The sequence below is a fragment of the Peromyscus leucopus genome, chromosome 1 (assembly GCF_004664715.2).
Source record: "Peromyscus leucopus breed LL Stock chromosome 1, UCI_PerLeu_2.1, whole genome shotgun sequence".
Taxonomy (NCBI): Eukaryota; Metazoa; Chordata; class Mammalia; order Rodentia; family Cricetidae; genus Peromyscus; species Peromyscus leucopus.
The window spans coordinates 180705559-180718001 of NC_051063.1; the positions used below are offsets into that span (position 1 = coordinate 180705559).

A 12443-nucleotide genomic window follows, 5' to 3' on the forward strand; every position below is an offset into this window, starting at 1 on the left:
CTGCCTCCCAAACAGATCAAGCCAAATGACTGTCTCACCCATTCAGGGGGCTTGATCCAGTTGGGGGCCCCTCAGCCTTTGGTTCTTAGATCCTGTGCTTCAATTCATTTGGTTATTTGTTCCTGTGCTTTACCAACCTTGGCTACAACAATTCTCGCTCATATACACCCTCTTCTTTCTCACTAATTAGACTCCCAGTGCTTCACCAGGGGCCCAGCCGTGGATGTCTGCATCCAGATTCCTCAGTCCTTGGATGGGGTTTATGGCACAACTAACAGGGTGTCTGGCCATCCCATCACCAAAGTAGGTCAGTTCCTGCCGTCTCTCGACCATTGCCAGCAGTCTTTTGTGGGGGTATCTTTGTCGATCTCCGTGGGCCTCCCTAGCTCTCTGCTTCCTCCCTTTCTCATGTGGTCTTCATTTACCATGGTCTCCTATTCCTTGTTCTCCCTCTCTTTTCTTGATCCAGCTAGGATCTCCCGCTCTCTTTCCCTCGACCGTTGCCCTTCATTGTTCCCACTCATGACCAGGTTATTCATGTAGATTTCATCCATTTCTCTGTGTCTTTTTTGGGGTCCCGTTTTCCAGGTAGCCTCACTGGCGATGTGAGTAGCAGTCCAGTCATCCTTGTTCCACATCTAGCATCTTCCTATGAGTGAGTACATACCATATTTATCTTTCTGAGTCTGAGTCACCTCACTCAGGATGATTTTTTTTAGATCCATCCATTTGCCTGCAAACCTCATGATGTCATTGTTTTTCTCTGCTGAGTAGTATTCCATTGTGTATATGTGCCACAATTTATTTATCCTTTCTTCAGTTGAAGGGCATCTAGGTTGTTTCCAGGTTTTGGCTGTTACAAACAGTGCTGATATGAACATAGCTGAGCAAGTGCTCTTGTGGTATGATTTAGCATTTCTTGGGTATATGCCCAGGAGTGGTATAGCTGGATCTTGGGGGAGATTGATTCCCAATTTTCTAAGAAAGCGCCATATTGATTTCCAAAGTGGTTGTACAAGCTTGCATTCCCACCAGCAGTGGAGGAGAGTTCCCCTAGTTCCACATCCTCTCCAGCATAAAGTGTCTTCAGTGTTTTTGATCTTAGCCACTCTGACAGGTGTAAGGTGGTATCTCAGAGTTGTTTTGATTTGCATTTCCCTGATGATTAGGGATGTTGAGCAATTCCTTAAATGTATTTCAGCCATTTGAGTTTCCTCTGTTGAGAATTCTCTGTTTAGTTCTAAAGCCCATTTCTCAGTTGGACTGTTGGTCGTTTTGATGTCTAATTTCTTGAGTTCCTTATATATTCTGGATATCAGTCCTCTGTCACCTGTGGGGTTGGTGAAGATCTTTTCCCATTCTTTAGGGTGTCGCTTTGCCTTGTTGACCGTATCCTTTGCTCTCAGTATCAAGAGGTCCCATTGATCGATTGTTTGTCTCAGTGTCTGTGCTGCTGGTGTTATATTTAGGAAGTGATCTCCTATGCCAATGCGTTCAAGACTACTTCCTATTTTCTCTTCTAGCAGGTTTAGAGTAGCTGGTTTAGAGGTCCTTGATCCACTTGGACTTAAGTTTTGTGCACAGTGAGAGATATGGATCTATTTGCAGCCTTCTACACGTTGATATCCAGTTATGCCAGCACCATTTGTTGAAGATGCTTTCTTTTTTCCATTGTACACTTTTGGCTTCTTTGTCAAAAATTATATGTCCATAGGTGTGTGGGTTAATGTCAGGGTCTTCAATTCGATTCCATTGGTCCACATGTTGGTTTTTATGCCAATACCAAGCTGTTTTTATTACTGTAGCTCTATAGTAGAGCTTGAAGTCAGGGATTGTGATGCCTCCAGAAGTTGTTTTATTGTACAGGTTTCTTTTAGCTATCCTGGGGTTTTGTTTTTCCATATGAAGTTGAGTATTATTCTTTCCAGGTCTGTGAAGAATTGTGTTGGTATTTTGATGGGGATTGCATTGAATCTGTAAATTGCTTTTTGGTAAGATTGCCGTTTTTCCTATGTTAACCCTGCCTATCCATGAGCATGGGAGATCTTTCCATTTTCTGACATCTTCTTCAATTTCTTTTTTCAGGGACTTAAAGTTCTTGTCATATAGGTCCTTCACTTGCATGGTTAGTTTTACCCCAAGGTATTTTATGTCATTTTTGGCTATTGTAAAGGGTGATGTATCTATAATTGCCTTCTCAGCTTCTTTGTCCATTGGCTATTGTAAAGGGTGATGTATCTATAATTGCCTTCTCATCTTCTTTGTCCTCCTGGCATGAATACACCTTAAAGTTTTAATGCCATTTGCAGGAGACTTATTCAGCCTTGAGAGATTATGAAAACTCAATGCCTCCTAACAACACTTTGCCTCTGGAGAGATAATAATAAGGAACTCATAAGTGTCTTTGTTCATGAGCATCTGGAAAAGTTTCATGAATTCTTTTGTCTCCCAAAGCCAACACTGTCATTGTCACTGCAGATGAAATGAAAATTGCAGTTCTGGAGGGAGGTGAGGTCACAGACCTCTCCCTCAAGTTTGAGCTCTTGCAAATGCTTCTTAAGATTCCGGATCAGCAATTATCCCCACCATCCTGCAGATGATGAAGCCTGGTGAGTACTTCATTTTTCAGATGGAGTGGAAGATCCAGCAAAAGGGTAAGACCTGCATAAGTGCTCCTGTCTGGTAATGGGATTCTGCATTAGAACCAGGTCTGTGGAGCAGAGAGAGAAGGCACAGGCCTAATTCATTAGCTAAAGAGTGACTGAGAAATATAGAAGTGTTCCTAACCTTGTACCCCTCCTTGTTGGTTCTTACTGCAATGTAAGGTCCCCACCAAGAGTGACTGTGGGTGGAGTAGGATAATGCAGGTCATCTGCAAAAGTGCTGAAGGACTATTGTAACTATTGTAATAATTCAATGTGATAATTCTGCTTACCTTCCATGAGTGTTGATTATCTTTGAATTATTATTATTCTGAGTGAGTTTATCATGATTTTGTGCCGATAGTGGACAATAAAATGGAAATATAGGAAGCATGCACCCCTGAGGATGTTGCAAATATGAATATGATTCTGGAGTAAAAAAATTATCTTATGTGACACTACATTTATCGTCTGGTTATACAGGCAGTAGTGACTTTGTGTTGAATGGCCAGTGGTAAAATAATCGGTTTGAAAACTCTTTCTCCTGAACGTGGATAGGTAACATGGAATGGAAGGTAGAGTGTAATTATTGGGAAATGACAACCAGGACCATAATATTTCCAAACTAATCAACACAGTTTGGAGGGTAGGATGAATTTTCATATTGACTTATTACAATAGTACTTTAGCACCCCACAGATGGGCTGCATTATCCTGCTATACCCACAGTCACCCACAGTGTGGAACTTAAATTACATTAAGAACCACATGGACTGGCACAAAGTTCGGAACCCTTCAGTATTTCTCAGTCACACCTAAGTTAGGGAACTCTTTTGTGTCTTCTCTTTCTGTTCCTTGAATCAGGTTTTAACCCCTTATTTACATTTCCAGATATCTCCCCTGTATTAGTCTTCCACTAATGTTAAGCAGAATCTGACACCATGCCTTTCCTCACTGCTTATTGTTGTTGCTAATAAAACAAAGGGCTTTGTGATTTGCAGTCCTGGGCTCTACTACTGAGCTACTATTTATCCATATTAGTGTTATATCACATTGGACAATATTTAAGGAATCACATTATTCTGATTTTTCTTTATATTCTAACATACACTATCTGAATTTTAAATCATCATGAATTTCATTATAATAGATAATTCAATATAACCATAATAAAATAATCTAGTTGTCGAGGTGCATGACTTTTATCTCCTCATTTGTAAAGCACACGTAGCAAGGTCTTTATGAATTTGAGAGCAACGTGATATACATAGTGAGTTCCAGGATAGCCAGAGCTATATAATTACACCCTGACTTGAAAACAACAACAGCAACAACAAATTATTAGCAAATATATGCAGAATTTTAAGTCAATTGTTTTAGTCACTTAATTTTCTCCTCATACAATTATTAGTTATTTACATGTTAGTATATCACATTGATTTGGTACAGTGTAAAAGTGTTATTAATTCCTCATTAGTGACCACTATAGCCTTTCTCTCTGTAGTAATAGCAATGCATATTTCCTGTGGAATCATAAACTCCTAGTGTATCTCGTACTTGATAAATTAAACTGAAAGTTGGGGCAATTTTCCATCATGTCTAACACTCAGAACACTGTATTTAATTACATCTTGAAAGTCTTATTTGCACTTTGCATTTTCTTGTAGAGGGAATGTTCATGTTGAAGTAGAAACTTATTTTTAAAAAGATTTTTTTTTAATTTTCATATTGTGTGTATGAATGTTTTAACTGTATGCATATGTGTGCAATCTGGTAATTTGTTGTCTACAGTGGCCATAAGAGTGTGTCAGTATCTACTGACTTGGAATTGTAGTTTATTGTGAGCCACCAAGTGGGTGCTGGGGACCAAACCCAGGTCGTCTGAAACAGCAGTAAACATTCTTTAATACTGAGCCATCTCCTTAGTCCCCTCAATTGAATGCTTTCACCAAAATGTATACAGTTACACACCAACAAATAAAAATAATAGGTTGGGAAGCTAAACTGTAAATGTGTTTTGAAGACATCTCTCATGGCTTTCTGATCCCAGACTGAGGTGACTGTGTTTGTGTCACACTATCCAAGTTCATTAACTTCCTGTATACATGTTGGATTTAAAGAGTCGTTTATCCTCAGTGTTTCTATATCTTGCCATGACAGTGTCTACATTTTCCAGTTAGAAAAATCAAGGAAGGTGTCAAACTTACAAGATAGCCGTGACTCATCAATTGTCACTGCTATCTGCAATATATGTACTTAAGTCCTAAAAGTCAATTGTCCTTGTATGCTCAATGCTTAACAAGTAAACTAAGTGACTATTTACTAGTGAGAATATTGGAGTTCATTAGATGTGATCTGTACCTTCTATGTCTTCATGTGCAGAATACTGTGGCTTTGAAGGCAAATATTCATTACCATAATTGGTCAGAGTGACCTTACAGATTTGTGCATGGAATGGTTTCATACAGTGGTGGTCATTGGTCATTATTTCGTTTCTTTAACATTTCTTCTTACTTTAATACACTTAATGAAGGTAGAACCTGAAATAGTCAATTGTCTGGATGTGATAGAGATTTTTCTTGGTCATTTTTATTCAAAGTGTCTCTAAGACTATATATAAATGGTCTTAGGATAAAGCATCTTGTTATCATTTATAATTTTTCTGTCCTCACAGATGCAGCAGGGTACATCCATTTTTATCAATTTCCTAGAAATATGTCTGGTATTTCAGCAAGAAAAAAATGTCAGGTATGTAGAACTTTGAAAAGCATCCATGGATGTTATTTATTCATGTGTCTAGAATTGAACAGTCTATACCCTAAATTATCAAATTTCTTGTGTATATGATCATCATATGAAGCAGCAAAAGCATGTATAAAGAGCATGTTTGTGATACTGTTCTGATCAACATTGGAATGGATTACGATATGAGTCAATATCAATGTTCACCAATATCAGATAGTGTTTGTTGGAATATTGTTATTAAACACTGACTCCATGAGTTTCATGCACAAATGTCAGCTTCCATTAATGAATCAAACTGAAACCACACTCATTTTCTTCTTTTCTTTGTGATTCATCCTGTTTCACTTTAAGGACTAAAATTCATGGTTATAAAAGTTATACATTTCACAGCAATTTCCCAAGTGAAACATACTTGGAAACCAGTAGGTATAGGAAAAAACAATAGTGTAAGATTTTCAATATTCTCCATGCACATAGAATTCTATTATGTGTATACTGATTAATTGAAAATCTTAAAGCATTTGAACATGAAATTGAAGAATTTGGAATTTGCCCATGAGGTTTTTGAATCTTGCTCTCATCCAATATCTCATTATCCTCCCTATTTTCCACTGTTCTAGTATATGTTCAAAATATGTGTTCTGTTTTTGATTTTAACTTAAGAGGAGATTGCATTTAAGTAACTGCATGAATCTCAGTAGAGAATTTTAACTTCGGACTTTAAATCATTGTGGAGACTGATAGACTATGAGGACTCTTGAAGTTGGACTGAGTGCATTTTGCATTATATTGTGGTTATGAAACAATGGGAGCCATGCAGTGTACTGTAGTGGTTTGGATAAGTATGACACCCATAGATTAATGTTTTGAATATTTGGGCTAAAGTGTGGTCTTATTAGGAGGTGTTGCGTTGCCAGAGTAGGAGCGGCCTAGATGGAGGTATTTGTGATTGTGTGGGTTGATGTTTGAGTTCTGTCTCATAGGCTCAGGCTGTGCCCATTGTAGGAGAAATTTCACTTCCTGCTAATACAGATCAGGATGTAGAACTCTCTGCTGCATTTACAGCAGCATTTTTGCCTGCATGTTGCTATGTTTCACGCCATGAGGATAGTGGACTAAGTCTCTGAAACTGTAAGCCAGTCCAAATTAAATATTTTACTTTGTAAGAAGTGCTCTCATCAAGATGTCTCTTCACAGCAAGAGAAACCATAACTAAGGCAGAAGTTATTCTTAGTACAGGAGTGATTGTCATGTAGGCTTGTGTTTGTTCTACTTAAGCAGATGTAACCAGGTTTGCAGTGTCTGTAATTAGACTGAGGGGCATTGACAGACTAACAGTTCTAACTTTATCTCAAACAAGTCAAACCTTGGTATTTTCATCCTTTTTTCCTTCATTTTTTGTTCATGTTTTATATTTTATTTTATTTTAATTGACTTAGATGTAGTTATTTTCTTTAAGGCTTTTCATAGTTAGTGTTTTGGTTTGAAAAATTCTTTCTCTCCCTATTTTTCTGCTCCTATTCCAGCTTATCTGTTGCATGCACATCAATTTCTTTCTCTTCTAATATCAGGTCTGTTTCTTACCTTCTCCATCCTCTTTTAAAGGGACTCTTTTTAACTCTCTTATGGGCTTTCTTATAGTTTATTGGCTCAACATGCAATTATCCCCCTTAAACACATATTTCTAACACCTATAAATAGTGAAAACACATTGGACAGAATATATGGTATTGATATTTTTGGGCCTGTCTTACTTCACTTAATGGAATACTTTGTATTTTCTGCTCTAGTCATTCCACAGAGTGTTCTACACTACCAATGCCTTGAGTAGAAAAACTGCTAGTATGTTGTAGTTCTTAAAATCTCACCTCATTTCCCATTTTGTTTTAACTTCTTCAGATCCCTAGACTCATAGACAATTTTGTTCCATTTCTTGATTGTTCAGCTGACTGTTATTGCATGGCTGATAATTGTCTGGAGCACTGGTCCTTTCCTGGGACTGCATTGATCAGCCTGGAACTGATTCACAGCAGCTTCTACCTAGGTCTTCAAGGAGATCTCACCCTGATTAAGGGCCTTTTAGATACTTTCTTCTACATGAATAGCATATGGTATGCTGAGAATTAATCTGACATTACTGAACTGATAGACTCTCTGACCCACTGCCTTCTTTCCTATGATTTTCACACTGAGACTAAGGATTGGTACATGATTTTACAAAACACTGTTTCAATATAGACTCTAAACCTTCCTGCATTATCTTTCATTCATCAGATATTGTCATCCTTTTCCATTTATGGTAGCATTTTTGCCTTACTTCAAACTGTTGTGCATTATGTCAGATGTCATCATATCAGATATTCCTACCAGCACTGACATGCATGTGCTAACATGTATGTCTATGTGGTATAATTTTCTAAAGTCATTTCTTAACACGATGTAAGTTGTCACTTAAAGCATCATTCTAAAGTATATTGTGCTTTCAATGATTTTTTTCTCTTAGTCTGTTGCAGGATAAATACCCAGAGTCCACTCAACATGACAAAAGTCCAAATTGTGGGTCTAAATAAAGAGGACCTGTTTGCTATATATATAGAAAACATCTCACAGTGAAGCCTCAAATTCATTTTACAGGGAACATTTAAAGGCAAATATACCAGGACAAGTATATTCTTGTTGGCATTTTGCACGGAGGGTAGGGGTTAAAGCAATCAAGCAATTTAAAAGAAGCTAAAACATGTAGTTATTTGGGGCATTTTAACCCTCCGTTTGTAGAATATGGTTGGGTACTTTTCCAAGAGACTTTTCCTGGAGGCAGTTGAAAAGGGAGAGTGAGTTTCAGGTTAAACCAAAGATGGCTCTCCCTGTGACAAGATGAAAGACCTTTTGTAATGTCAGAATTACATAGCTGTGTTTTGAGTGGTATTATAAATATTTCATTCCATTTATTTTTATTTTTATTTTTAGATGAAATATACATTATGCAATAACACATTTATTTTTTCTTTACATTATTCACATTGTTTCTTTTATACTATGACTAGAAAATATCAATATATTCTGGAATTCTTGCAATATGTTTTGTTCTATGGGCTGTCATATTTCACTGTCTCTCATGGGCCAATGTCACATCATTGTGAATGTTTCAATTTCTATAAAACTTGATGGTTCTCCTTCCAACTTACATATGCTCTGAGGTATGATACATGGAAATTAACTAGTCTTGTCAAATTTTAAGGAAGAGATCTGTTTAAGAGGACAGACAAGTCTTGAACTCCTGAGCTAAAAGCATGATTCAGTCTCTCAGTAGTCCCATCAATTAAAAGCTTCTTACTCCATGGCAGATTGTAAATATTTGTTAGTATTTATTTGAGCATAAGGAAAGCAGTTTCATATTCACAAGGAAATTATGCCAAATCACACAATGGACTTCTGGAATCTGACATTCAGAATTATTTTCTTATCAGAAACTACAACTGGAATTCTGGGAAATGTCTCTCTAATTTTCTACTATCTGGTCCTTTACTGCAGAAAATGCATATTAAAGCCCACAGATTTGATTCTCATGCACCTATTGACAGCCAATACCTTGATCATTCTTTCTGAAGGAGTGCCCCAAACAATGACAGTTTTTGGATTTAAGCATTTCTTGGATGATTTTGGATGTAAGCTCCTAATGTACTTTCAAGGATTTGGTAGGAGTGTGTCCATTGGTACCACCTGCCTCCTGAGTGTCTTCCAGGCAATGATCATTAACCCGAGTAAATTCTGTTGGAGGAATCATAAATTCATTTTTGAAAAGAAAATTGGCTGCTACATGTTCCTCCTCTGGATGACATACATGTTAATAAATTCCATTCATTTTATATACAAACTTGTCAACACCTATGGAAACAACGTGACCAGAAAATGGGATTTTCAATACTGCCGCAGTGCAGGCATGGGTGACAAAGGAAGCTCAATCTATGCAGCATTGGTGATTTCCCCCGAGATCTTCTTTTCTGTGCTCATGACCTGGTCCAGTGGATCCATGATTGTCACTCTTTACAGACATAAGAAGAGGGTTCAACACATCCGCAGCACTCATGGTTCCATCAGAAACTCCCCTGAATCCAGAGTCACCCAGAACATTCTGATCTTGGTGTCTGCCTTCCTGGCTTTTTATACACTCTCGTCCTTCGTAAGAGGCTACATTGCTCTCTTGTATAATCAAAATCGGTGGCTAATGAGCTTCAAAGCCCTCATTTCTCTCTCTTTTCCATCTTTTGTACCCTTTCTTCTTCTACATCATTACTCTATTGTATCCAAGCTTTGTTTTTTCAGGATAAGGAATAAAATCATTTAATCTCATTTTACCATTGGAAACAATATGTTTTGCTTGATATCCAGTTTTTCTCCTCTGTCACACTTAAAATGTCAATACAGAAAGTTGTATAGGTAGTATGTTTCTTTAAGATCAGCTGAAAGGAATATGAGCATTTTGTCAGCCTGCTGGATCAGCAGCCTACATGAGCCAATCTTATTCTGTGAGGCCTATGGTAGTCTTTAACTTGAAGCTGTGAGACTTTTGCATTTGCCACCTAATGTGTAGAAGAGCCATCATAATGCTCACAACAAAAATGCCCTCCTTGTGATTTCATTGTCTCCGGGAATCATGGGTGCTTGGACATTTCAGAGTCAGCCTGTTTACTTTAATCTATCTGCATAAATACTGAAAATAGTGCCTGGCCATGAACTTGTGATCCTGGACCAATGACCCATCACATCTGCTCTAGCCTGCACCAATACCAGAAAAAATATGATTAGCATCTTTTACCTTGTACCAAAACCAATTCAAAATGACTGAAGGTCTTTCTGTAATCCTGAATTTTGTATGTTAGTGTTTTATTGTAAATTTTAGCATCCTCAGGGAAATTGACTTTCCCCTTCCTTTGCCTTTACTCTGTCTTTACCTCCTACGGCATTACTTTAATGCCCTTTTCACCAAAAGAGTTTGGAAGAATTTAATATAGAAATTATATAAATCAATTTTTTTGGGTTTCTCAAATAAACTGAAATTGGAACAACTATTTGACCGAGGTATTCCACTCCTCCGTACATACCCAGAAAATTCTATATCATACCCTAGAGACAGTTGTACACCCGTATTCATTGCTGCTCTATTTGCTATGACAAGCAAATGGGGGCCATGTACATGTACATAAACAAATAAACTGATAATTAAATTTGTATTCATGTCCAAAATGGTATATTATTTGACTACATTGAAAGGTGAAATCATGAAATATGTTGCAAAATTGATGGGCTTATAAGGGAAAAGATTCAGCCATGTCACAAATCTCAGAATGAACATAAAAATCCACTTTTTCCATCATAAACAGATCTTATCCAATAATGTCTACAAGTATATATGCAAATGGGTATAACTTCAAGATAAGATTTAAAAAGGAGAGCTGAAAATGTAGTTTTAGGTGATGACCTGATAAAAGGATCCAGGATTTATGAAAGAGGATATAAAGGCAATTATTTTTCTATTTTCTGCTTTGTAATTATTTTCACTATTTCTAGTGCAAGATTCATAAAATTCAATTGGTAGTACAGTATAAAACAATAAGTAATGATTAATGTCTTTTATGGCTATTCTAAGTTTACCCAAATTCCGTGAAATGTACAGAATATTGGCATGAGCAAGTGTTGCTATCATTGGCTATTATATTGTTGTTCTTTAATGCTTTTAAATGTGAATTTATTGCAATAACCTGATGTTAGTTGAAAATGAGACAATATCATTATCTTTCCAAAGATGCAGGAATGGTTCTACATATAGCCATCAGTACATGTAAGGCACAGATGTACTCAAAGTCAGAAGTGACATAATAATCATATTAGATGCCAGAAAAAAATCTTTGTTTTTCTTTTTGAGCATATTATTGAAAATGTATTGTACTCTCATATAATATAACCTTATTATAGTTTTATTTCCCTCAATACTTGCCAACTCCTTCCCACTTCCCACCCCATGCAGATTCACTCCCTTTCTGTCATTAGGAAAGAATAGGCTTCTAACACAACACAACAAACCTAGCAAAATAAAATATAACAAGATAAAACCATCACATGGAATTTGGCTATGACAAACTAACAAAGGATACAGCCCAAGAGAAGGCACAAGAAACTTAGACCCACTCATTCACATCACAGGAATTCCATAAAAATATTTAACTGAAAGTGATAACATTTTGTTCCAGTCTCTGTGAATTTGTATAAGATTTACTTACTTAATATAGAGGACCTTTTACTCTTGATATCATCAATCACTTCTGGCTTTTATGCCTTTCCTGTCTTCTCTTCCATGGATTCCCTAATCTCTCAACAGCAGGATCAAATTAGACAGTCCCCTTGCCAGACGGGATGTCAAAAATATTTTAAAAAATACCCTTCATTATAACTGCCATAGAGTGTCTAGGGATCAATAGATCATATCTCAACCGAAGACAGGCTACATACTATGAATCTACACTCAAGTGTTAGGACCCAAGTATCTTATATATAATAGGCACATGATTACTGACCACCTCGAATAATGTTTAATCTTCAAAAGTGTACACTAGTTTTGGGGATAGTACTGTAATTATGGAAGGACCTGAAAAACAAGGCGTTTTCTTTTTTAGCTGTATTTATAAAAGGAACAGGTTTGGGGAAAGATAAAGTCACGTGGATGGAAAAATGAACACAATAAAATGAAGGGAAATAGGAAGGACAGAGCAACTGTGGACATGAGTTGATGAAAGATTTTCTAAAACAATAACAAAGACTCTATGTGTCAAGAGTATATACTAGTGACATAGAGGAGTTGTAAATGCCCAAAACTCGAGCCACAAGGCATTTATAGTAGAAAATGGAGGACATAGGGGATTATCTAAGATATTTGAGTTGGACTGAGGCAGAGAACAAGAGAATGGAAGACACAGATGATTGAAAATCGTATAAAGGTTATGAAGGTCACTACAAAGGAGTTTAAACTAATGAAAACACCTACTCCCCTAACAAGTTTTC

At 36.9% G+C, this 12443-nt stretch overlaps 1 protein-coding gene across 1 annotated transcript; it reads left to right on the top strand.

Annotated features, from left to right (window-relative positions):
* The first annotated feature begins 8811 nt into the window (after positions 1-8811).
* On the top strand, positions 8812-9732 carry LOC114710869 (vomeronasal type-1 receptor 4-like). Its single transcript, XM_028895164.1, has one exon. It carries the CDS (start codon positions 8812-8814, stop codon positions 9730-9732), a length of 921 nt encoding a protein of 306 aa, XP_028750997.1.
* The last annotated feature ends 2711 nt before the right edge of the window (positions 9733-12443 follow it).